Source organism: Dendropsophus ebraccatus, chromosome 3, assembly GCF_027789765.1.
Source record: "Dendropsophus ebraccatus isolate aDenEbr1 chromosome 3, aDenEbr1.pat, whole genome shotgun sequence".
In the NCBI taxonomy this organism is placed as follows: Eukaryota; Metazoa; Chordata; class Amphibia; order Anura; family Hylidae; genus Dendropsophus; species Dendropsophus ebraccatus.
The window spans coordinates 121,379,173-121,406,327 of NC_091456.1; the positions used below are offsets into that span (position 1 = coordinate 121,379,173).

The 27,155-nt window shown below is 40.7% G+C and overlaps 1 protein-coding gene and 1 non-coding gene across 2 annotated transcripts in view; one reads left to right on the forward strand and one right to left on the reverse strand.

Annotated features, from left to right (window-relative positions):
* The window catches only part of LOC138786539 (receptor-type tyrosine-protein phosphatase S-like), a 338,771-nt gene that overhangs the window by 37,359 nt on the left and 274,257 nt on the right, over positions 1-27,155 (reverse strand). Inside the window, exons 20-28 of the mRNA XM_069963521.1 lie at positions 23,363-23,501; positions 19,673-19,770; positions 18,206-18,329; positions 16,395-16,570; positions 13,287-13,406; positions 12,045-12,199; positions 10,376-10,661; positions 881-1,059; positions 682-808 (exon numbers count right to left, since the gene is read on the reverse strand). Coding sequence (XP_069819622.1) covers positions 682-808; positions 881-1,059; positions 10,376-10,661; positions 12,045-12,199; positions 13,287-13,406; positions 16,395-16,570; positions 18,206-18,329; positions 19,673-19,770; positions 23,363-23,501 — 1,404 coding nt within the window. The remainder of the gene's footprint in view (positions 1-681; positions 809-880; positions 1,060-10,375; positions 10,662-12,044; positions 12,200-13,286; positions 13,407-16,394; positions 16,571-18,205; positions 18,330-19,672; positions 19,771-23,362; positions 23,502-27,155) is intronic.
* Positions 11,442-11,632, forward strand: LOC138787650 (U2 spliceosomal RNA). The gene has a single exon (XR_011362415.1). It is a non-coding gene; the product is annotated as a U2 spliceosomal RNA (small nuclear RNA).

The following is a 27,155-nucleotide window of genomic DNA, read 5'->3' on the forward strand; positions in this document are numbered from 1 at the left end:
AGCCCAGAGTTAGCCAACCCATCTCCTCTTATTCATTACCTTAGTGTCAATCAAAGGGAGGTAAAGGGTGTATGCAAGTGCTTGTTTTCCCCCATCAAAAATATTTATGGCATATTGAGGGCCATGAGCCTCTACTGTCCACAAGAATGAACATCTTTAAATTCTACTCTGACCTTACAAAATACATATTGTGAGAAGGTACAAGGTGTCATAGTAGATGACCGATACGTGTCACCGAGGTGCCTGGTCTCGGTGAAGTGAGCTGGTAGCTTTTGTCAGTAACCCTAGGGCCGGGTTTTCTGTGGCTGGATAGAATCCAAGTAGCTCAGCAGAGCTGAGGGTGTGGTCCCAACTCTGAAGTTTGTGGGACTTGCAGCAGAGTGTGTCAGCTGGGAAGCTGGTGGGTGTCTGGAAGCTGTGCCATCCCACCTTTCCACATCCTAGCGGGTGAACCCGCAAATGAATAGGACTCGTGAGTTTGTGACGTCCACTTGGACTTTATATTCTGTTTTGCTGAAGTCAAGCCATTAGTGTATTAGTTTGCTGTACCTTCTATGCTGAAAATAAAAGGACTGCTGTTTGGCTAAACTGCATATTGAAAAAGACTTTTATATTGCCATTTGAACTCATCTCCACAATATATAGTCTGTTGGTTCTATAATTAAAAAAAAAGGAACTTACTCTTCCCATTTCTCGAAGTTTCGTTAACATTACAACAATTGTGGAGTTATTCTCCCACAGCATTCTCCAGAAATCTTCAGTTGTTTCTGCAAGTGGCCCTTGTGTTGCAATGTAAGCTTTTTGTTGCCTAAAAAGTAGAAAGTAAATTAGTACTTTCATATACAAATAATGAATGAGTAACATATATGTTCTAGCTTACCTGTATCCATCTATGAAACTGGCATTTATGTAATCTGACCCCTCTACTCCTCTGATTGGCTGCAGGCAAACCCTTGTGGTTTCATATGGCATGATGTTCACAAGGCGATTCTTAAATTTGTTGCATGGAAGATTGGCACTGATGAATCTGGAAGTGTGAGCTTTCGAATTGGCAAGGCGCTAAACATAAAATATTAATATTAATATTACAGAACAACATTTTCAAAAACGTTCAACAGGATGCATTTATACTGTATAAATGGACATATGAAAATGTATTAAGTAGAAACCACAACTTGTATGTTATTTTTCTGCAACCTTGAAATTTTCTCTCTCTACTGCCTTTCCTTACAGGGCGATTCAGAAGAGCAAGCAAGCACCGACCTAACGGGTCAACACTCAATTGCTCCTCATTCCCTGCTTGCTGCCAATGCTATTAAACTCGCTGCGACACCGGGGGCCGCAGCGAACGGGGGGGGGGGGGGGGATGTTCTGCCCGGGCGATCATAGAAGAGAGTGGCGGTCTGTCTTTCTAGTTGCCCTTGTGTTGCTTGTCTTTCGGCTAATCGTTGCCTTTTATAACAATGGCCAATAATCGGCAAAATACGGCTGATAAGCGCATCATGTAATAGGGCCTTTACATACCATAAAATATAAATAGTGAGGTAATCTATACCTCACTAACATAACATTTTTGGGCAGAAAAACAAAAAAAAACAGCAATTCAGTTTTGCTTTTTTCCCCCACTTTGCTCATCATATAGTACAAATTAATGTTAATTTTATATTATGGGTTGTTGCATTAATGCTGATATCAAATTATATACCAAAATGTTGTTTTAATAATAATAATAATAATAATAATATAATAATAATGCTTTTATTTGTATAGCACACACAGATTCCGCAGCACTTTACTCAGGTTTTGCAGTTTTTCTTTCAAATTTTACGATTTATGCCCACCAAAAATATGTGTAACTGTTGCATAATTGGAGTTTGGTTTATGTGGTACCAGTTATATATTTCCCCCCATTGTTAACCATGTGGTAGAAAAACTTTGTTTAATATACTGTTTTCCAGAAATTCATCAACCAAACATATTTACTTTCACTGTTTGGGCATCTAAAAAAAAAAAAAAAAACATTTTAAGTGGAAAAAATTATTGTAATTTCATTTTTGATCAGTTTTAATTATGTTTGGTGGTCAAACAATCCTATATATTTAACTATTAACTGTCAAGAATGATTACAGTTTGATCAAAGGGATTTGCCATTGGCTTTCCCAGTAATGCAACCGGGGACTAGACAACCCATGTACAAGGAGCTCCAAGGGCATATAAGCTTGTCTGTGCCCTAAGGCTGCTATTAGAACACATTTGGTGTTGTCCTAACACCAAGGCTGGGTTCACACTGGGTTTTTTGCAGTCAGTTTTTTCATTCATTTTAGGAAAAAAAAAAAAAAAAAAAAGATGAAAAAAAGACGATGTTTTTGTGTGCATCCATTTTGATCCGTATTTCCATTGACTTCCATAAAAAAAAAAAAGATAAAAAAAACCATCAAAATGCATCCTTCTTTTTAGCGTACACAAAAACATGGTTGGCCATGCATTTTTGCATAATTTTTACCTATAATCTCTGGTTGATTGAAAGCGGATAGTCCTTGATTGTATTAATATTTAGGCTATATTCCTATACAGTATTTTTGCTCAGTATTTTGCAACCAAAACATAGAGTGGATTGAAAACACAGAAAGGCAATGTTCCTGCACACTGTTAAAATTGAGCGTATGGGTGTCATTTAATGGAAAATAGTTGCCGTTATTTTAAAAGAATAGCCGTTGTTTCGAAATAACGGACGTTATTTGCCATTACATGGCGGCCATCCACTCAATTTCAGTGTGTGAATATAGCCTTTCTGTGTTTTCTCCTGGCTTTGGTTGCAAAATACTGACCAAAATACTGTGTGAGACATAGCCTTAAGCTGTATTTTGTTGTATTTTTCTACATGGTATGTTTACAATGCATGGCATGTGTGTATTTAGATGTGCAGCAGGTGTTTTTAACACGCTTGTGGTCAAAAGCTAAAAACTACATGGTCTCTGTTTCCGTATTTTTGAGAGCACAATCTTTTGTTGATATAGACAGAAGGGAGTACTTTGCAGGCATTGATCCATGATTTTAACCCCTTAATGACAATGGACATAAATGTATGCTATGAAAGACCTCTCCCAAATGACATGGCATACATTTCCGTCATGGTCTGCAGGGACATTATGAAGTGAGCTCAGGAGCTGAGGTTGCCTAATAAAGAGTGAGGATCGACTGCTATTAGGAGCCGGGTCCTCATTGTTAATGACGGGTGGCCACGATCCTGCGCCCGTTTGCCTTTAACCCTTTCAATCCTGCAGCATTTAAATGTCAGTGACAGGAGCTGTGTTCCATTAACTATCCAATTGTGACCCCTGCAGTGTAATTTGGGGGTTCTAGTTGTTTTTACTGGAGGTCTCTTACTTTCCTACCGGCAGTCAGATGGGCTATCACTGCAATGATCACAGGTAACACTGATCAATGCTATTCTGTGGCATAGCAACGATCAGTGTTAGTAATGTAATGCATGCATGTTATAGTTCCCCAGGGGGACTTAAAAATTAAAAAAAAAAAAAAAGTTTTTAAAAATATGTCAAAGCCAATCCAACAATAAAAGTTGAACACCCCCCCCCTTGTAAATAAAACACATAAAAGTAGGTGGGTGAGCATCCATCACTTTAATTGTTTTATTTTACATATTTGTTTACTTCTTTTTCTCTGTTCATTTATTTCAGTTTTTTTGGGCGTCTGGCTATTACTTTGTGGGCTGAGTCTATAGGCCTCTCTCTCTCTCTCTCTCTATATCTATATATATATATATATATATATATATATATATATATATATATATATATATATATCCCTACATTTTTCCAGATTGCTATTTACTCTTACTTTGGCTTACTTATTTCTTATAATTTGGTGCCATCCACCATGATGGATGCATGTATTGTCTTACATATATATTGTTGAACATGTGCACTATATAACAATATGAATTGTATTTCTATGTCCCCTCACAGGTTCAACTGTGCGTGGTATTGCTTTTAGCGCACAGGAGCTGATCACGGCTTGGCAATCTGTAGATCTGGTCTGCAGAAGACCAGAGTAATACAGCACTGATCCTATCAAACAGTGCTGTATTAACTTTACTGCAGTGATTTCTATAAAAGATCACTGAAGTAATAATCAAAGTCCCTCAGGGGAACTAAAAGTTTAAGTATAAGAAATAAAAATAAAGTTTATTCATTAATAAAAAGATCCCCTCACCTAATAAAAGTTTAAATCATCTCCTTTTTCCCATTTTAAAAATAAAATAAAAAAAAAAATTATCAAAAAGTCGCATGTACGTAAGCAAGGTACCCATAGAAAAAACAGATCATGGTGCAAAAAATAACATCAATTTGTGTTTTACTCCTTTTTTTTTTTTTTTTAAATACCGTTTGTTAGTTTTGTGATAGTAGACATCATTGTCTGTAGTACATCATATATAGGTATATAGGGTTCAGTGATGGACTTATTTCCAAAGTCTATTATCCCTGTATTTTATAGGTTCTTACTTTTTTTTTTATTTCTACATTAAAATGAATATTTTTATCTTTCCAGTTGCTGTGCTTTTATGAACATATGTGCATGTAAAACAAAACACAAGTTCTCTGTATGAAATGTGCACATGTTGAACTTTTAGTTTACATTTTGTATTTAAAAAATTACACTTAAACAAAAATTCAAGGTGTTTGTGCATATAAGGAGCAAGATGGCATTTTAATAATATGCAAGTTGTTTGCTTTCAGAATATTATACATGGGGTGTGAGGGGTCGGTATGATTGTTTAGATTGTAATTCGATTTTATTTGTACATGTCATAAGTGTAAAAACTGTCCTGGCTACTAGAGGTGCAAAATTTCCAAAAATTCTGAACAGCGAATGAGTTAAAAGGAGCTTTTTAATGTATATAGAATCTTTCTTCCCTGCCTCTAAGGCAAGTTCGTGCTTGTTTGTTTTAATGCAATAAGGGTGCCCCCAGACACAGACTTTTTTCCTGGGATTCAAAAGAAAAAAAAACCATTGGCATGGCATATTGTCTGACATTGAGTTTGTGTGTGAATTGCCTTTCTTTTCTGCTATGCCCCCACTAACATTAACCTCTTGAGGTTTCGTTTTTTCCTCCTTGTGTTTAAAAGGCCATAGCAGTTGCATTTTTTCATCCATATGAGCCCGTATTTTTTGCGTCACTAATTGTACTTTGCAATGGCAGACTTAATTTTTGCATAAAATATGCTGCGAAACCAGAAAAAAATTATATGCGCAGTAAAATTGAAAAAACAAAACAAAACGCAATTCTTTTTCTTTTGGGGGGGAGGGGGACTGACAGGTTATACATGTTCCTCAAGTCGATACAATTAAAACAATATGCAACTTGCATAACTTTTATATTATTTGATGGCTTTTAAAAAAATAACATTGCTCTATTCCCAGGCTTATAATGCTTTTATCCTTTGGTCTATGGGACTGATTGAGAAGTCATTTTTTTGTGCCATGATGTGTTCTTTCTATCGGTACCTTGATTGCAAATATGCGACTTTCTAATCGCTTTTCATTGCAATGTTTCTGGATTTGATGCGACCAAAAATGCACAATTTTTTACGCACACGGCAATACCAAACATGTTTTTTTATTTATTTTTATTTATAAAATTAAAAAAGGGGGGGGGTGATTCAGACTTTTATTAGGGGAGGTTTTTTTTTTTATTAATGAAGACTTTTTTTTCACTTATACATTAATTAGAGATCATAGAGATCCGTGTAGCTGTATAACACAGCACCGATCCATTAGATCGGTGCTCTATTGCTATGGTCTGCTACAGACCATTGCAATAGAATACCAAGCCGAGATCAGCGTCATTCCGACGCTGAGGCCCGACCCGGTAAGACCAAGGGATCCCCCCTCCGCGATCGCATCGCGCGCGGGGGGCTGCAAATAACACTGTCATGTTTGAAAGCTTCATCTAACCGTGGACACCAGGGATGGGCTGCAAATAACACTGTCATGTTTGACAGCTTCATCTAACCGTGTTAATTAGTGTAAGCGGCGATCGGCCCGCTCCCGCCAATAACCGCGGTCCCGTGCTGCAAATAGCAGTCGGGATCGCGGCAGTTCAGAGCAGGGTTGCGGCGCAGCCCCCCTCTGAACTCCTCTTGTGGACATATGCCGTACGGATACAACATATGTCCTTAAGAGGTTAAAGGAGAAGTCAGGTGAAAACTTTTATTAAAATATTGTTTTGGCCCCCCCCAAAAGTTACAAATTTCCAATATACACTTATTACGGGAAATGCACATAAAGTTTTTCCCTGCACTTACTACTGCATCAAGGCTTCACTTCCTGGATAATATGGTGATGTCACGACCCGACTCCCAGAGCTGTGTGGGCTGTGGATGATGGAGAGGATGATGGCAGAGGGATGCTCAGTGTCCCTCCAGTGCCCTGTGTCCCTCAGTGTCCCCTGCCATCATCCTCTCCAGCAGCCACAGCCCACACAGCTCTGGGAGTCGGGTCATGACATCACCATTTTATGCAGGAAGTGAAGCTTTGATGCAGTAGTAAGTGAAGGGAAAAAAAGTCCTGTAATAAGTGTATATTGGTGATTTGTATCACTTTTGGGTGGCAATACAATACTTTAATAAAATTTTTCGCCGGACTTCTCCTTTAACAAAGCCACTCAAATCAATAACTTGCTATGGCAGGGGTGGGGAGCCTTTTCCGTGTCAAGGGCCATTAATGCATTAATAAAATCATTTGAGGGCCGCACTCAATGTTATACTGTGCGTGGCAGCGGGGTAGTGTGGGTGTGCAGCACCCAGGGCAAGTATTGCTCCCCTAGTGCCCCTGCTATTGTGGTTTATCCTCTTTGATGCACTTGTACCTAATGTGAATCCTTAGTGATGCCCGGTAGCCAGAGTTAACCCCCAGTGATGCCCCTGGTAGCTGTAGTTAACCCCTTATTGATGTCCCTGGTAGTCTAGTTATCGCCCCCAGTGATGCCCTGGTAGTCATAGTTAACCCACTGTGATGCCCCTGCTAGTCACAGTTAACCCCCTGTGATGCCCCTGGTAGTCATTGTTAACCCCCTGTGATGCGCCTGGTAGTCTAGCTAACCCCCCCAGTCATGCCCCTGGTAGTCTAGCTAACACGCCCAGTCATGTCCCTGGTAGTGTACTTAGCCCCCAGTGTCTGTCCCAAATAAAAAAAAAAAAAAAAAAACATCCCACTCACCTTTCCTCCACTCCCACGCTGTCCAGGTCCTCTTCTCTCCCCTCTAGCCTGTGCCCGTCTTCTCCTGCAGATGGTGCTCAATGAAATGACGTCATCACACGCGGCCTGCAGGAGACCGAACACATGCGGCGCTCTGGTGGGGAAGGGGACGGCACAGACTGCATCCTCCTGTGTCTGGCAGCTGTCACAGACACAGGAGGATGCTGTGTATGCCGGCTCCTTCCCCATTAGAGCGGCACACATTACAGGAGAACCGCGGACCAGCCCCTGAGACCTCATGATGTGGCCCGCGGGCCGGAGGTTCCCCACCACTGTGCTAGGGGATTTATTCGTAATACAATATGCTAATATTGTGTCAATTAGAACATTCACTGAGTAAACTGAGTAATTTCCTTGTGTGTTCACTGTTGTGTGAACATTCTAGTTGACCTAATATGAACATAATGTGTTTTAATATGACTTTTAATTTGACTTTTTACAACATATTTTCGTTTCAGTATTGCTGTTGTATTTGAAAAACAGCAAAATTACAGCCCAAATATGCTGTGTTAAGTTAATAAACTGTTAAGAAGCTGTCCGGCTATAATGCAATAGATACGATCCCCTTTGTGCCTATTGCATATAGCCCCCAGCTTCTTTACAGTTTATTAACTTAACCCTTTCTGGACCGGGCTCATTTTCGTTTTTGCGTGTTGGTTTTTTCCTCCTTGTGCTTAAAAGGCCATAGCACTTGCATTTTTACACCTACAGACCCACATGAGCCCTTATTTTTTGCGTCACTAATTGTTCTTTGCAATGACAGGCTGAATTTTTTGCATAAAATATGCTGCGTAACCAGAAAAAAATTATATGCACAGTGAAATTGAAAAAAAAAAAAACTACGCAATTCTTTTTTGTTTTTACGCCGTCTGTCCTATGAAAAAAACTGACATATTATACATGTTCCTCAAGTCGGTACGAATAAAACAAAATTCAACTTGCATTACTTTTATATTATTTGATGGCTTTTAAAAAAATAAAACCTTCTACAGAAAAAAAGTTCCTTAAAATCGCTCTATTCCCATGCTTATAACGCTTTTATCCTTTAGTCTATGGGGCTGTCTGAGGTGTCATTTTTTGTGCCATCATGTGTTCTTTCTATCAGGCCCTTGATGGTGCATATGCGACTTTTTGATCGCTTTTTATTACATTTTTTTCCGGATTTGATGCAACCAAAAATGCGCAATTTTGCACTTTGGGATTTTTTGGCGCTTACGCCATTTACCATACGAGATCTGGAATGTGAGAAATTAATATTTTGGGTGATTACGCACGCAGCGATACCAAACATTTTGTTTATTTATTTATTTATTTATTTTTTATTTATAAAATAGAAAAAGGGGGTTGATTCTGACTTTTATTAGGGGAGGGGGCTTTTTATTAACAACAACACTTTTTTTTTTAAACTCATATACTAGAAGCTAGTATATGGTATAAGTCCTGGGGGACTTCTAGTATATGCACACTGATCTCTCATTGAGATCTATGCTGTATAGTTATACAGCATAGATCGATGAGATCAGTGTTCTATTGCTTTTGGCTGCTGCAGCCAAAGGCAAAAGAATGCCGAGCCGGGATCAGAGCCATTACGGCGCAGACGCGGCTAGCACCAGACATGGAGATCGCTCCTCCGTGACAACATCATGGGGGAGCGATCTCCCCACCAGACACCAGGGAATCGGCTGCAGTAAGTCTTCAGATGCAGCTGTCAACTTTGACAGCTGCTTCTGAAGACTTAATTAGTGGGCACGGCGATCAGACCGTGCCCGCTAATAGCTCCCGGGACCGCAGCAACCCCGCTCTAAACTCCCCCTCCCACGCAAGGACGTTACGTCCTCGTGCGGGAAAGAGTTAAAACAGCATATTTTCGTTTCAGTTTTGCTTTTGTTAATGAAAAATAGTTAAAATAAAAAAAGTATGCTCTGTTAAGTAGATATATAGAAAAAAAGCTGGCGGCTATAGATGGGAAGGGGATTGTGTCTATTACAATATAGCCACCATTTATTTACTAAATACAGCATATTTTTGTTCTAATTTTGCAGTTTTTCATTTACAAAAGAAACAATGGAATGAAAATATGCTGTTCTAGTGCATTTTGTGTAGGGATAGGCTTGGCCAGTTCAGTTCCTTTAAAGTATGGGAGAGAAATGCCACAGTTTGTGGCAAAAAAAAATGCAACACACTCAGCATGCTCCTTTTTCTAAAAACTGCCACAGATCCCACAGAAAGCCAGAGAAAAGAGAAAAACATCACAGACAAAAAAGCCAAGTATGTAAAGGCTCTATTACAAGAGCCAAACAGCGGGAGCAAGCGAGCGCCGCCCAGTCATGTCAGCACTCCCTTGCTCTTAGTTACCTGTTTGCTGCAGAGGCTATTACACACGCCGACAACGAGTGGGTAAGAGTGTGTGTGTGGAAAGGGAGCGTCCGTGGGGAGCTGCCAAGGCGTTTGTCAGCCCATAGTAAATAGCAGCGGTCTGTTGCCACCACTCCTGTTGCACAGGGCATTGGCAGCAGATTGTTGCTATCGTTGTAGTTCGTCTTTCAACATGTTTAGCCAACATCGATCAGCCAAATATGGCTGATAATCGCTTTGTGAAATAGGGCGTTAAGGGCATTTCATAAAAGTCCATTGACTCCCAACTAACATTTGGCTTCGGGCGTTTTTGTTTTTGCCAAAGTTGATTTAAAAAAAATATTAAAAACTTAAATAGAAATCAAATTTTTGATTAGAAAAATTTAATTACTTTCTTTCAGCAATGATGCACTCACACATTCCTACTAATGTAGCCTGTAACTCAGACAATATTGCGGAAGGTCAGGTGTTTAAAGACCAGTGGGAAACTGGGAAAGCTACCAAGGGTATTGGTAAGATTGGTATTTTGATTTTGCATGTGGATTTAAGTGACATTACAACTAAGAGTTAATGCATTTCTGCTCCAGTATTCTTTATCCTATGAATTGCAATATTGACAGGCAAGGTGAGAGCTATAGATCTTTTGAAAAGTGTGTACACTGTTGGATCAATTTGTTTTATAAGTAAATTAATATTATTAATTAATATTTCTTATAATCATATATTTCACTAATGTCCTTACCTTGAACTCCAACTCCATGCCTGTTACATGTTCTCCTGTTTCAATCTGGGCTAGCTTCTGAATATATGTATACAGATTTCTAGCTGGAACCTCTGTGTTTCCACATGCCACGGCTTCAAACAAGGCATCATGAATAAAGCTGTATTGGTCCTCTGTCTGGACCATATAGTTTCTCTGTGAGCGCATTAATGTTACGTGGCCATATATATCGACAGTTTTCTCATGCTTTATTCTCTCGAGCATTGCATCAATGACAATAAAACAACCAGTTCTCCCAACTCCAGCACTATAAAAAAGAAATAACACAGTAAATGTTGCCATATGACTACCAACAGGCTAAAATTTAGCATATAGTACAATACATGAATCAGCTCCTGATTTCTTTGTGGTAAAAAAATGGCAAGGGTGGGAGTGTGCACACATAAGAGATTCTAAGAAAAAATTTTCTGTTCTCGTTTCTATTAGTATGTGATCTGAATGATTACTTTCTGTCAGTATTGATGAAAGTGATTACCTTATAGCCTAAGTGGAAACTTCAATTGGTACTGTGAAGTGTTAGGCTGTGTGTGCGCCAAAAAAGCAGAGTTTATATGATTTTTTAGCATGATTTCATACAAAAGCAGTGTACAGTAAATCCAGACAGGACTTTTCAGAAAGTTGGTGTGCCTCCTGCTCACTCTGCCCACACACACAGTGATTGTTAGCTTTCCCCTGTATCAGTGTGTAAACAGAGGCTGTCAAACTCTATATATATGGGTGAATCTAGCGGACCTCTAATTGTCTCTTCTAGGAGTCCTGTCAGGATTAAGGCTGGAATTACAGTGATTCCCGGTTGCGTAGTCAGGAATCGTGTTGCATTGCCTGTCATGTAGCAACATGTAAGTTGGAGGTCGTGACCATGACCCTACAGGATGGGTTTTGTTAACTGCAGGGAGTGAAATGTACTACAGTCCTTTGTAGTAACTTTCAATGTGCCATCAGATGTGTCAAAAGGTACTGATAGCACTGGAAAAGCAATGCAATCTGGGACTTCTAGTACTAAGCAACTGCTTAAAAAGGAAGGACAATCGCTTCTCGGCCTTTTGGCTAAGATCAAGTGTAGCATCTGTTCTTATCAGTTTAATATCTGACATATCCCCTATCTCGGGACCATATATTAAATGGATTTTTAGAAAAGGGAGAAAAAAAAAGAGCTTGCTCTGTCCTCTCCAGGCATTGACCTGGTATTGCAGTGCTTCGAGGTTTGCTGCACAAAAAAAAAAGAAAAAAGGAAGGACAACCAAACAATACATAACTAGGACCCCCAGGATAAACAGAGATTTGTAGGTTACCTGGGGCAGATAGGTAAGGAAAGCTATATGCTTCTGCAGCATGTTCATTGTTTTATTATTCATTTATATGAACAGCTGCATTTAATAATAAATTTTCATTGCATTTCCAGAGAAAAAATTGTTTGTTTACTGGGGTTTGAGTGGGGACCTGTGATGACAACTTGCTCATTTTTTGTAGCATGGATCACGGCCCCATAACACCTACTGGTGTGCTATGGGGCCATAGAAATGAATGGGTCCTTAAATGTATGTGTAATAGGGGGCCTAAGCCTACAAGTAAGGATTGTGGGTTGCATGGCAACAGCAGGGTGACAGTCTAAAGAGAAGAAAAAAAATACCTGCAGTGTACAACAATAGGTCCTGCATCAGGAGGATTGCAAGTTTTTACTCGTCTGAGGAAAGCCAGGAATGGGGTTGGGTACTCAGGGACTCCATGGTCTGGCCAGGCAGTAAACTGGAATTGACGTACTTCTCTCTTCTCACTAGAGCCATTCTGTAAACAAGGAATTTCTTGTTTATAAGTCAAGGTGAGTAAAGAATTCAGCCATCATTTCAACTGTTTTTCAATTATAAGACAAATAAAACATCTTTTAGTAATCCACAGTAAAAATAATGAATAGTCAGCACTATTATCCACAATGTCCCTCTATCATGATTGCACAAGGATACTGCATATTCCACTGAAGGGGTTGTGGTGCAAAACAGCCATGGCCTGTCTGTTCACACACCTGCTGTTCTGTTTACCTCATGTTGGACATTATGAAATAAAGTCTGAATTTTAAAGAATAATCGGAAGGGTGAGTGCCACTCAAACACAACATTTACCTACATACATGTCATGTATGTAATCAAAGCCAAAAGAGTGTGACAGTTACGAAAAACTAATATTTTCTTTGATCACCTCCATTAAAACTAATAAATCCATAGTGTTACTTTAGACTAGGGCTGCATTTACACACACAGACAATTGACCAATTCATTCGACGGATTTTTGAAGCCAAACCCAGGAATGGATTTGAAAAGAGTAGACATCCCAGTCTTTCCTTTATGACCTGTCCTCTGTTTATAGTATGTTCCTGGTTTGGGCTTCAAAAATCTTTCAGATAAATTGGTCAATTATCTGTGTGTTTAAACGCAGCCTTAGGGCCCTATTCCACCGGACGATTATCGTTCAGATTATCGTTAAATCGTTCGAATCTAAACGATAATCGTTCGGTTGAAATGCAGTAACGATTAACGACCGAACGAGAAATCGTTGATCGCTTTATTAAGACCTGGACCTATTTTTATCGTTGCTCGTTCGCAAAACGTTCGCATTGAATAAGACATTGTTCGGTCGTTCGCAATAGATACGAACGCAATAGCGAAGAAATACGGAAGAAGAAACGATCGCAATTACGATCATAAGTAACGATTATCGTTCCATGGAAATGAGTGAACGTTTTCAGGTCTTTCGCAATAGCGGTCGTTTGAGATCGTTAATCGTTAACGATTATGCTAACGATAATCGTCCGGTGGAATAGGGCCCTAAGTGTTACAGAGAATGTGATACCAACTCTGTAGTTTCACATTTAACATACCTTATGTAGGGAGAAGGTTCGCACACAGAAAGTAGCCAGTTCAATTGTATCTAGCAGGGTAACTTGAATCATTCCATAGGTATCTGCACCTCTACCTGGCCAATACTGGTCACATTTCACCTGTAGGAAGTTAATGGATTTGTGAGATGTAATATTTGGAGAAATGTTATTTGAGTTAATTGGCTTTAAATACAGCCAATACAGTTACATACGGGTTTAATCATTTACTGTGGTTTGCTTATTTTGACAGTAGAACAGATCTGTGCCCTTGAATCCACAAGGATACAGTCACATTTCATTTATTCTGTGTTGCTTCTTTATCTTTTTCTTCTTCCATGAGCCATAACTTTTTTTTGTGTGTCAACATAGCCATGCAAGGAAATTTTGTGAGACAAACTGCACTTTTTTGAGGGCACCACTCAATGTACCATGTAATTTACTGAGAAACCGAAAAAAAATTACACTATGCTGTGGTAATGATGTCATTTTAAATTCACTGTGCAGCCCAGTACAATGACACCAATACCACATTTATATACTTTTTGTTATGTTTAAACCAATTTAAATTTTTCTGCCTAGGGTGCTGTATGAGGCTGCCTTCACATTGCCTCTTTTTCTGTGAAAAAACGCCAATTAAAAAAACCATGGCGTTTTGACACTTCGACATAAAGTAAACATAATTGATATTGTTATGTTTAAACTTCATGTTTACTCTTTACTTTAAGTTTAAACTTGTTCCTATGAGGAATAGAAAAAGTTTTGTTTTTTTAAAAAATCTTTAACCTTTAACAATTTTTTTTATCTTTCTTTCTCACTAAGGGCTCTTTGACAAAGCCCAAAAAATCGTTTGCAGAGCCTTTACAGGGATTAATCAATCATGAAGCTGGGTCACATGAACAGTTGCTGGATCATTCATGTGACCCATTAATTTCATTACAGTCAGCTGCACCTTTTCATTTAGTTTCATGTGGGATAGACTACTGGAACACCTGGCAATCTTGCATTTTGTCTACCCCCTAATTGCTCTAGAACTTTGCGACACTGGGTACAAACACACACACCGTATACGCAGCAGATCTGCAGCAGATTTGTTGCTGTGTTCAGTTATTTAGATATAATATTCTGCGTTTCTGCTGCGTATCGCAGCAGAAAATACACTGCGTATACGGTGTGTGTGTTTGTACCCACAAACTAGAAATACAGATGCTGAAGGATAGCAGAGAAAATGATCAGACATTGATCTGATTTGGGCCAGGGCTACACTGTTAATTTTTGTTGCAATACATGTTTGAATTTAAAAGGGGAACTATCAGCAGGTTAGGCAAATCTAACCTGCTGATAGCTTCCTAGTTGGCACAGGCGCTGAAGATGAAGGTAAGACTGGGTTCACACTCGTTTTGCAATCTGCCTTTGTGTGCATTTGTTTTGATATGTTTTCCATTGACTTCCATTATGAAAAAAACGGATCAAAACGGATCACTTTTTTTAACGGACACAAAAACATAGTCAACCTCATTTTTGTGTTCTTTAAAAAAAAAACGGATCCCTTCTTTTTTTCATAATGTAAGTCAATTTAAAAACGGACACAAAGGCAAACAAAAGGCATCTGTTTTTGATCCGTTTTTCGCAAAAAATTTCTTACCTTTATTTTCAGCTCTCTTCCCGTGCTATTAGCTGTGCTCAGTAAGCCATTAGGAGCACTGGGGGCGTGGCTACAGCTGTCCCCCTCCATTGATGATTAGAGGGGCCATAGCCCCAACCTCCACACAGCAATCCGCTCGCACCGCTGATGATTATCAATCGAGGGGGGCCAGCTCGTTGCCGGGGGCCGTAACCACGCCCCAGTGCTCCTAACGACTTACAGAAAGGCCCTGGGATTGAAGGTAAGAGACAGATCTTCATCCTCAGCATCCAATGTCCACTAGGGAGCTATCAGCAGGTTAGATTCATCTGATAGTTCCCCTTCAACTATAGCTACAGCTGCAAAACAACACATGGAGTTGTATGAAATCTTGTGGACTACAGCTGTCTTGCAACGCTACAAAACTCATAGGGGAACATTTATCAGGACTGACATATGACAGTCTTAGATAAAGCCCTGTCCCCATCTGCCTGGCAGGATTGACTAAGAGGCGCATGCCTTTTAGTAAATCCAGCGGGACCTGAGCAAACATTTTGCAAACATTTACAGCAGGTTTGCCTGGTTTATGCCAGTTTTCAGATATAAACCTTGATAAACTTTGCTTTATGCTCCGCCTCTAGCTGCCCATTAGGCGAGCAGGGGATGCGACAAGCGCACGCCATGAAGAAGGCTGCAATCTGCGCCTTCCCCTTAGCGTATGCAGGTAAATACTACCCAAAGTGTAGCCCTGGCATTAAAATCATAAGCATGTGCTGTAGCTGAAAAGTAATTCATACCAAACGACAAATCCCTATTCCATCAAAAGAAACTCTGACAAGGCAACACATTGTAGTCCATTATAACAATCAATTCATTCAGACAATTGTCATCTGAAATCTGAAAACTCTATGAAGGAACAATCGTAGGGTGAACTTTAAATTTTGAGACCTGAGGCGAGTGCTTTTTTTCTGGCATTTTGCACAGTACAGTATATTCTTGAATTAGCCTAGGCTGTTGTATAGCAACAGTCCATGCATGCACTAAACAAAAGGCGCCCCTCATCATCCTGTGCAATCAGCTACAGTCAATAAAAGATCTTTCATGGAAATTACGTAACTTGGGACTGTATTAATAGCCCATTCTTATGCATATGGAATAGTCTGCTGGTTGAACTTTTGCGCAATGGCCACAGGCAAATCTCCACTAAATCAATGGAGAAAATTTGCAATAAATCCACATAATTTCCAACACCAAAACAAATATGCTGCAGATTTGAAATTCGCACTGCAGGTCAATTTTTACATGAGCTTTGGCCTTCAAATATATTTACAGTTTGATCACATCCACTGTTCGCCTGTTTTCTTTTTTTACACTGCTAGGTAAGGCTTTTTTTTTTCCTTCACCAAAATTAAGCACAAATGAATAGTTGAAGGAATAATTAAATGCTTTGAAAACCGAACAGCTTATGAGTTTATTATGATACCCACCCGAGACTTCTCCTCTAGTCTGGTCATCATTACAATAGTGGCGGAGCGTTGTTCCCATACCATGCGCCAAAAGTCTCCAAATGTGTCAGGCAAGGGACCTTGAGTTGCTATATATGCATTCTGTTTCCTGTAACCGTCTATATAGTTGGCGTTTATGTAGTCACTGCCAAGTATTCCTGTAGTGAATGTAAGTAAGTAATTTAGAATATAATCACATAATTACAGAGACCAAAAAGTTTTAAAAACAGGTAAGAAGACTCTATTCTGCTGGATCCGTGCAGCAAGGAGACAGAGAATACAGGTATACAGACAGAGGCAGACGATTAAGGGGTTAAGGGGGCAGGTGAATTGCATACTTGCAGCGGTGTGAAAGCAGTATGTATTCACAGGGACCTGTCAGGACCTTACCTCGTAGCAGATCTCGCTGCAAAATTCGCAGCAAGATTTACGCTGGAAGTTGTACTGTGTGAACCCACCCTAAAAGTGGATAGATGCTTCTTGCCTCTTTTCTAGCTTTGTCTAAAGAATCAGATTCCCCCAGAAAAGGGTACAAAAAACGAACAATAATGATCCTGTTGGGGTTGCCCTTTTCAGTTTTCCTTGGAGGACAGTCTCTTCCAGCCAATGGATTCTAAACACAGCGTGCTTTGGAGTCCTTTTGGAAGAGTTTGCCCCAAGACCGATTCTGATCTATCTCAAACCTAGCGAGACAAGGGGCCTTGGAGAAGGAATTTATTCTCCTAGTGAGTAAGTAGGTTCTAATTCTTGTCCATTTGCTGGATACAGAAGAAAAGGATTTTATTCCCCCCCCCTTTTTTTTTGTTAGTAAAGAAACCTAATAGTTCTTTTAAAGTTTTAATGAACTCGAAGGACCTGAGTTTCCTATCTAACAAAAAGTTTCTAATGAAAACTTCATCTCATCAAAAGTTCATGAGGGTGGCTGTCCTAATTCAAGGAAAGCTAATAAGTTTTTAATATCAGGACCTTCAGTCTGGCACCTCTAAGGTCTCCATCAGGGATGGTCCGAACCCGCCGAGGTTCGGGTTCGGCTGAACCCGAACGCTCTGCATCGGATTCCCGCTGTCTGCCCGCTCCATGCAGCGGGCGGATACAGCGGGAGGACCGCCTGGAAAACTGGGATACAGCCTATGGCTATGGCTGTATTCCAGTTTTCCAAGCGTTCCTCCCGCTGGATCCGCCCGCTGCACGGAGCGGGCAGACAGCAGTAATCATTGCGGAGGGTTCGGGTTCGTACGAACCCTGTCCGAACCAGGTTCGGACCATCCCTAGTCTCCATGGCCTTTATAAAAATAGTTGCAGAGATAGCTTCTTTCATAAAAACCATAAAAATTTCCCTGCTACCCTCTCTAGAAGACTTTCTAGTTGTGGCCCAGAAAGGTTTGATTCTTTTCAGTCACTTGCAGATGTCCTCCTTGATATTGTCATTCCTGGGGTGAAATATAAAAGAAGCAACATATAGTCCCTTCTAAAAAAAATGTCAGTTTGTAGGGATTGAGTTGGACTTCAAACCTCTCTGCTTCTAGACAAATGTTTGATTGTACGCAAAAAGTCAGGAGAAAAATGTTGAAATGGGCCCAGTTCAGGTAAAGGCCCCTCCAGTTAGATAGTTCTAATATCATCTATCATCAGAAATCATCAAAAAACTTTAGAACAGGAGACCACATTTCTATTTGACACACAGACTTTAGTGTAAATAGACAGACCAATATACTTTATAGTATATTAACATATTAATGCAACTAGTTTATTTCAAAGGAAGAAAAACTGCTAGTGTATATGCAATTCTGTACCTTCCACAGGCATGAGGATGACACGAGAGTGATCATAGGCAATCACATTAGCATATCGGTTTTTGGGTTTGTTGACTTCAAGATTTGAGTGCTCCCAAGTGAATTGCTGGCCAGGATCAATAGACTAAAAAACAAATAAATGGTTAGGTCAATAAATGTTTAATATTTGCTGTAATGAAATATCTTAAAGAGAATGTACCACCAAAGTGTTAATTTTGACATATACATACCATCCTGTCGGTGCTGCAGTCTAGAACCCAGTTATGTGGAGCTTTTGTAAATCCGTTGCTCGGTTGCCATTTTATCCGATGAAATAGTAATATGCTAATGAGCTAAGGTGAAGCACAGGAGGCTGGCCCTGGTGCCTGTTCCTCAAACTCCTCTCCTCCCCCTCCGTGATGCAGCTTCTGCTCGTGCTGGCACGCCTCCTATTCTAATATAGAAATGCCTCCTATGCCAAGCCGTGACCGCCTGCTGCACATCCCCGGCCCCTGACATCATGTCGGGATCACGATCGCCGTCATCAGAGCGGGGTATGAGTCCTACTGCCGAGCCTCATACCCCGCTTTATGCTCCAGCTCTGATGATGGTGCTGGTGATGCCGGCATGATGACAGGGCGGCCGGGTAGAAGACAGGGGGCAGGGCTGTGCAGCAGGCGGTCCCGGCTTAGCATAAGATACGTTTCCATATTAGAATAGGAGGCGTGCCAGCACGAGCAGAAGCTGGCACATCACGGAAGGGGGAGGAGAGGAGTTTTAATAACAGACGCGTGGCTGGCCTCCTGTGCTTCACCTCAGCTTATTAGCATATAACTATTTCGGCAGATATAACGGAAACCGAGCAACGGATTTACAGAAGCTCCCCATCACCAGGTTCTAGACTGCATCGCCAACAGAATGGTATGTATATGTCAATAATAACGATATTAAAGATAGATTTTTTCAGTTAATGACAGTATGTGGTAGTCAAAGGTTTGGAAGCAATTGAATACTGCTTTTCACTTGCTTTAATTGAAGATATGTATATGCAGTGCATGGATGACTGACGGACAGAGAGACTACTAACCGGTTTCTCTGTCTGTCAATCATCCCTCACTGCATGCTGACAGGTAGAGAGCCGCGACTAGTCACGGGCTGCTCTACGCCTAGATGACTAGTTGCCGACCCTCTCCTGGTCTTGCGTGTAAAAGCTACCGCAGGAGCTGCGGTGGGTAGCCTCAGGGAGCTGCACAGTAGATCTATGTGCAGCTGAGAACCATATCAGCAGAATCATGCTCTTTGGTTCCCTATAAATCAATCCACAAATTCAAAAGCCCAGATGTATTTATCGGACACATTTTTGTTCCAGCAACCAATTGCAGCTCAGCTTTTATTTCTCAAAATGGACTGTGGCCAATTGCTATCTGTCTGCCTGAGACAAAAATGTGTTTGATTTAACAGATTGGGCCAGATCCACAAAAGTCTCACCTCATATTCCTGAGACAGTTTTAGGTTATCGTTGGCCTTAAGGTGTTCTGTGTGTTCAGAAAGATCTGCAATAGGTATTGGTGGATGATTAAGCATACCTAGAAGGAGGAAAAATGAACCTATGTTAACACTTTATTAAAACGATAATGAAAGACAAATAATTTATAAAAGGAATCTTTAAATGTGAGATCTGTAATAAAAGACCACAGGTTAGATCACATCAGAAGGCAGGGCTCGAAATTTCATCCTGAAAGAAAAATGAGATCTAAATGTCTTCATATTCAGCAGATACTGTTGTTAATGGTTAAGGGCCAAGAAGTGAGGGAACTTAAAGGAGAAGTCCGGTGAAATTTTTTTTTCTATAGTTCCTCCCCACATGTAAAGTTATATAACTTTTAAATGTACACTGGTTTCTGATTCCCCAGCCTTACCCCACTTTTCTCCTTCACTTTCGCTGCCGGAAGTTGTGTAGTTCCTGCTTCATTACTGATGTCACGACGATCTCTGGTCCCTGAGTGCTTCCCTGGGTCGTGACGTGGAGCCGGCAACGTCACGATCCAGGGCGTTCCTCCCTGTGGGCCAGTAACTCCCCTCCTTCTCTGGCACGCCTCCCAGCCAATAATGTCAGGACAGGGGCGTTCTGGAGGCGTCCCTGCATAATCCACCGTGTCCGGAGATGAAGGAGACAGCGGCTGCAGGCGAGTACCCGCTCCTATCCACCCTCCCTCCCTCCTCTCTCCCTGTAGCAGCAGAGATCGCTGGACTGTACAGTGGATGTGACACAGACCATAGCTGTATGTGGAGCAGAGCGGCTGGCAGGAGCTTGTAGTGCTGGGAATCAGAAACTACCGCACTACAAGTTTCAGCCAGCCGCTCTGCTCCACATACAGCTATGGTCCCAGCAGCAGCCTGTGTCCCATCCTCCTTCCAGCAGCCTGTGTACAGCCGTCCCCTGTCCCGTCCAGCAAGAAGGGGTCACGGCTGGGTTATACAGCGATGCGTTCATTGCTGCTGCTACAGGGAGAAGGGAGGGGGCGGACAGGAGCGAGTACTCTGCTGTAGCCTCTATCTCCTTCATCTCCGGACACTCACTCACTCCCTCCGCTCTCTCCCCCCTCCCTCCTCTCACCCTGTAGCAGTAGTAGAGAACGCAGCGCTGTATAACCCAGCCGTGACCCCTTCTTGCTGGACACAGGGGACGGCTGTACACAGGCTGCTGTATCTGGCTGGCAGGAGCTTGTAGTGCTGGGAATCAGAAATCAGCCGAAGTATGCCCGCACTACAAGTTTCAGCCAGCCGCTCTACACCCCAGGCTCTCTCTCCTGTATACAGCTTGTAGACTGTATGCACGCTGGAGGGGAGGGGAAAACAGAGGGGGCGTTACAGGGGGAAGGCAGTCGTGCCGAGGGGGCTTCTGGGAGTTGTAGTAGAAGGGCTGAGTCTGTGTTCTGACTAAACCGGAAGTGAAGAGGAGCATCAGGCTTGTGAAAATGACTGATCTGTGTGGACAAGAAGGCCAATTCTGGTGGAATAGCTTCACATGGGTGTGGGAAGTAGTATCCCAGATGCAAAAGCAATTTTTTTTTTTTGTCATGTGGCCTGACTTCTCCTTTAAGAAATACACAAAGGGTAAATTCACATGAGCGTCTCGCATAAAAAAACCGCAGCTAATCCGCAATACACGTATTAATAATAAGAATAATAATAAATGTATTGCGGATTAGCTGCGGATTAGCTGCGTTTTTTTTTATGCGAGACGCCCGTGTGAATTTACCCTAACAGTATTAAATATTTGCCAGAACAGCAAAAAAAAAAAAGCATGAAAGCATGATCTCTTGATGTAAATAATCATAGTGCATATCATGAGTCTGTAAAAGGGGTGAAACACTGAATATGAAATATAACAATATAATAAATATTATAAAAGAAAACAGGGATAAGTCATGTGTTCTTAGCCATGTGATGGATTTCTAGACTGGTTTAATTGGATCTTTTCTAATCTGCAGAAGCTGGTTGAAAAGATATTACTCTTTCTGCATTAAAAACTTCCCTTCTTTAAAATCTCAATTACTAAAACAGTTTCAAGAATGCACAAAAATATTAGTAGTACAGTTAGGGTAAATACACACTAGACTGATTTGATGCACATATTCTCTTTCCCATTGACATGCTTAAGATTTCATAAGCCTCACTGCACTTCAATTTCAGTAATTAATTTCTGTTGTTTGTAGATGAGATTTAAAAAAAATCCCTTTTGTTTCTACATGGAAAATCTGCTGAAAAAAGGAGATAAGTGTGTGTTTACCCAAAAAGTAGTTATAAGGTGTAATGTGCGTTTAACTAAAATTTGTCATTTACTCTAAAGAAGTAAATGCTGTAAAACCTAACTCTCAAAAGAGTAATAATTTTCCACTAACAGAGTGACATAGTAAGTGCATGTTGCTGTTACTGAAACCCTTTGAAATTTACAGGATTGTTTGGGGAATAAATATAAGGAAATCAACGAATCATAAAAATATCCTGATGCTGCCGTGATCTTGTTTATATGGCAGCAGCTGATGCCACTGATTGGCTGCCTTATTCACATTCCATTATAACAGGGGTGTTTAACTTGCGGCCTCCTCAAGCTGTTGCAACAGCTATAGGGTCACAGTTTGGCACCTGTGCATTAAAGCAGGTCAGCAGTGTAGTCATGTAACAAAGAATTGGGATAAACTTACTTAAGGTTTACTTAGTTATTAGTGGGGTGATTTCATAGGTCATTAGAAAACTTGTTATTTTATTACATATTCTGCTACTCTTTTTCCCAGCAACCCAAAGAACCATCCTTGTAACTACAAATAGATCTAGTGTATAAAATATATCCTTTTTTTTATTTTTTTAAATTTAGGTGCAAGCAAGTCTAAAGGTGCCTGTACACATTTAATAACTGTCGGCCAAACAATCTACAGTTATCTCTCCTGTCCTCCCCATACACACAAAGGCTGGTCGTGACCAAATGTTCCTGTGTTCTCTATGTGAAGTGGTAATCTGCAGCCATACTGCTCTAGTGGTGGCTTCTCTCTCAGAGAACAAAGGGGTTGGGCAATGAAGTTTCATCTCAAATACTTAAAAATGACAGCCAAACTCACTGCCAGTGGATTGTTCGGCCCTTCATCAGTGCATGGGGAGCTTTAGCCTATGGCTTTTGAACAAGAATCATGATAAAGTCAAGGACTGACTCAAAATTTCACTATTCTTTGTACCTACAATTTTTAAGCTGTAGACTAAAGGGTTTGCCTATGTGAAGCTTTTAGACTTTTCAGAGGAAATCTTAAAGTGACTCTGTACCCACAATCTGACCCCCCCCCAAACCGCTTGTACCTTCGGATAGCTGCTGTTAATACAAAATCTGTCCTGGGGTCCATTCGCAGGTGATTGTCCTAAAAAACAACTTTGAAACTTGCAGCCCCGTGCCCAACGGCCGGGGCTTAGAATGTTTATGCATTAGGCTGGCACATATGCAAAAGAGGGGTCTGTGGAGCCTCAGTTACGTGTCTCAAATCACAGGAATAGCTAGATATCCCTCAAGGAGAGGAAAGCCTGTTGCCAAAGGGGTGACTCCCAGTGGGGAGATCACCAAACCACCCTGATACATAGCCCCTTAAGTCCCACTTGGTTGCGAGTATTGGAACATAAATAGGGAGATACCAGGGTGGCCACTTTTTGCGTCAAAGTCTAACTCTGTGGCGAGTATTGCGACATGACAAGGGTTTACCAAGACAGGCATCCATCCACAGACGGCTGTTTCGGGGTGGTTGCCCCTCGTCAGTGTGGAGTAGGATTCTGGCTAACAGGGGCAATGAAAAATAGACCAACAAAACACAGCTACCACTGAGCTTAGGGAGTCCAGGGATAAAAAATCAAATGGAGTACTCACTAAAGAGTCTCCATTGATACATTGCCCCCTATATAGTAGAAAATGACCGTAGCATTCCAGATGCAGTGAAAAAAATATGCAAATGTATCAATGGAGACTCTTCAGTGAGTACTGCATTAGATTTTTTGTCGCTGGTATCCCTGAGCTCAGCGATTGCTGTGTTTTATTAGGCTGGCACAATCTCTCTGTCCCTCCTCCCTGCCCTCCTCTTCATTAGGAATGCTCTAGGCCAGTGCTTCTCAAACTGTAAGGCGGGCCTCACCAGTAAGGCTCCCCCTAGTTGTTGGTGAGGCCCAGCTGGGGAGCCAGTTTTCACAAAAGTAACTATGATCTGCACAGTCCTTTTGCTGTTTGCAAAAATCTCTGTTTTAGCAACATCATTAATTTTGTACTTGCTTTATTAGTATATAGAGCTTGGGAAATGGGTAAAAGGTATCCCTAGCATTATTTACAGCTTTTAAATGGACTTTCACCACAGATAGTAAGGCCCAGGCACCCTCTTGGTCAATCTGGTGAGGCCCAGGCATTGCCTTGGTGTGTTGGGTGAGGGTCCAGTAGAAAAAGTTTAAGAAGCAATGCTCTAGGCAGATTGCCTCCTATTCATCAGCTGTGTGAATACTGAACATGGGCTGGATATTTAAGAAACCTGTGCAATATTCAGACAGGAGAAAATGTTCCAGTGGCATTCTTAACAATGAAGATGGTGGAGAGGAGGGACGGAGGGGTGGTGCAAAGTTAGGGCACAGATACTTCCGTTGGGCACAGGGCTGCAAGTTTAAATGTTGTTTTTTAGGATAATAACTGCATCACCTGCTGAAAAGACCCCAGGACAGATCTTGGATTAAAAGCAGCAAAGTGGTTTGGGGGGGGGGGGGGGGTCAGATTGTGGGTACAGAGTCACTTTAACTGATTATGTTTACTGTTTCCCATTAGTGAATGTCACTCACCATATACATATGAAGAGGGCTTAGCAGGGCCAAATCCATTAGAAGCCATGAAATTCCAGGGGATCATAATATTAGGTTTCTGAATAAAATTGTCAAACGTATACATTTGACACTCTTTCATTCAAAGTCTTTCTGGGCCCCTGGCGATCATACAGTTATCATCTGTTCTATAGCTAGGAGAGAGTTATCAACCAACGCAGGCTGGTGACTCATGGTTCAGGCAGCATGAAAGTGATGTCCTTTAATCCTTTAAGATAATTCAGAAACATCCTTCCTTATAACCATCTATGATTATAAACATCTAGTTTAAAAAAAAAAAACATCTGTGAATGGGGCTCAAAATCACAGGGGTGGTCCCAGCCACCTTCTCTAGACCCCACTTAATTTGACAGATCTCTCCTTACATGCAAAAAAGGAAGATGTATAGGTTCCTATACATTTTATACTTATGTCGGCCTAATCTGCCACAGGTTGTCAGTACAAACTGTATGGGGGTCTCCTGGGAACCCACTGACGCATGATGATGGTGGACATAGGGGTTGGGCATAATGAAAGTTCACTACCTGACCCCTTTGTCCTCGGAGAGACAAGACACTGCCAGAGCTGTCTGGATAGGATTTACCCCTCCCCTTTCCATAGAGGATACGGGAATGTTTGGGAGGACAGGAGAGATAATGGTTGGCTGAATAATTATTTGGCTGACGGTTATTGAAGGTGTATAAGCACCTTATGACTCAAACAAAACCCTTTACTCTGTAGATTTTGGTATCTGCATTATTTATATGGCTACTACCATTAGATAGAAACTGAAATTCAGGGTTGGCCATGGCCAAGAGTACTATATTATTTTAAATATTAAAAAGGCATTTAGGGTACAAACCCACTTGACGTATTTGCTGCGTGAATCAGTCTTAAAAATAAGCAGGCAAAACGCAGGTTGGCTTTATACAATTGTTCTGCGTTAAAATACGCAATTGCGTATTTTTGAAGCGTGAAGCTACATGCGTTTTTCACACAGGTTGTTAACAACTGATGCTTTGCTAACAACAAGCTTTACGCTTCAAAAATATGCAATTGCGTATTTTAACGCAGAACAATCGTATAAAGCCAAGCTGCGTTTTGCCTGCTTATTTTTAAGACTGATTCACGCAGCAAATACGTCAAGTGGGTTTGTAACCTTAAGCTGGTTTACCAGTTTTTTTATGAATATAAGATATAACAACATGTGGTTTTTTTTTTGGGGGGGGGGGGGGGGGGGGGCAGGGGTTGTAGGTGAACCTGCTTTTGTATTAAAAACAGCTTAACTTTACGATTAAGCCATGTAACTTAGTCCAGCTTCTACTTTCCTCTGGGCACCCTACAGTTACCCTTACTGCAATCCTGAGCATGCTATGTGTTTAATGAAGATGAAAGCAGCACTTCTGTACCACAAGCAAGTTACAATAATTAAAGACATTGGGGATTGGGTAATAGTAATGATGGTTTATAAGGAAAGGAAAGGCAATCTAGTAATGAAAGGTAAAACAAATTTAACCCTGACCCTGAGAGACCAATTGACATGGTTGTTCAGAAGACTTATCATTTTCAGCACAGCATGGTAATTAGTGATCTTATTCCTGTCTAAACCAGTAATAAGCTTATCTATATCCTGCCAGGGCTATTCTCTACATGTGTCTAGTAAGTGTTCTCTCAGGAGTAGGGAAGAGAAACCATTCAGCCTAAGCACAAGACAAAGACTCGCCCAGATTTATCAAACCAGATTTATCTGCAGAGTTGAAAACTGAGCTGTGATTGGATGCTGTGGGCAGTTTCTATTTACATACTGTTAAATATTTTACTTTACATAGAACTATAAGACCTCATTAAAAAAGCTCAAGTGGAGAACCCTCTAACCAGCTTCTAAGGTTTTCCATCACCACTAGTCCTGCAACTGATTCCTAAAACTTGTCATGAGAAGTGGACTTGAACATAAAAACTCTGCAAGTCATAAATGAAAAGGAATTTTTGCCAAGGAAAATTTCGAGCCCCGTTCATGTCATGTGAGAAAGCAGCGGTAAAAAAGTCAAGCAACAGCAGCATGTATTTTTCATTTTACAAAAAAAAAGAAAAAAAAAAGATGGAAAAGCAGGTGTAACAATCAATACAGAGATAAAATAACTAACCAGGAAGTATTACTATAAAGTACACCACACAGCACCCACTATAACATCACAGCCAAAAGGTCATCTTATCCTTTTTGCCACCTTATGCTGCCAAAATGTTACATACACAACCATGTTACATACAACACAATAACAAAAGTCATTCTTTATATATAGTTTTTAAAATGTCATCAATGCTTTAGTTAGCCTAGTAGATTAAGATTTACAATATTTAGATCAGATGTGCACTTCAGTAGTCTGATTTGACAATTTTAGTCATTACAAATGATGCATGCAAATGGCACTGCTGAATAACATAGTAAATAAATCACAAAATACTGTACATCTTAATAAGTTCTGTCTCCTTTAAAATGAAAGCACAATATTTTGGTCACTGCCCACAGTGCTTATGAATAACAACATACATGGTAACAGACATATACATATACAATCTGCCAGTGAACTGGGTACAAAAC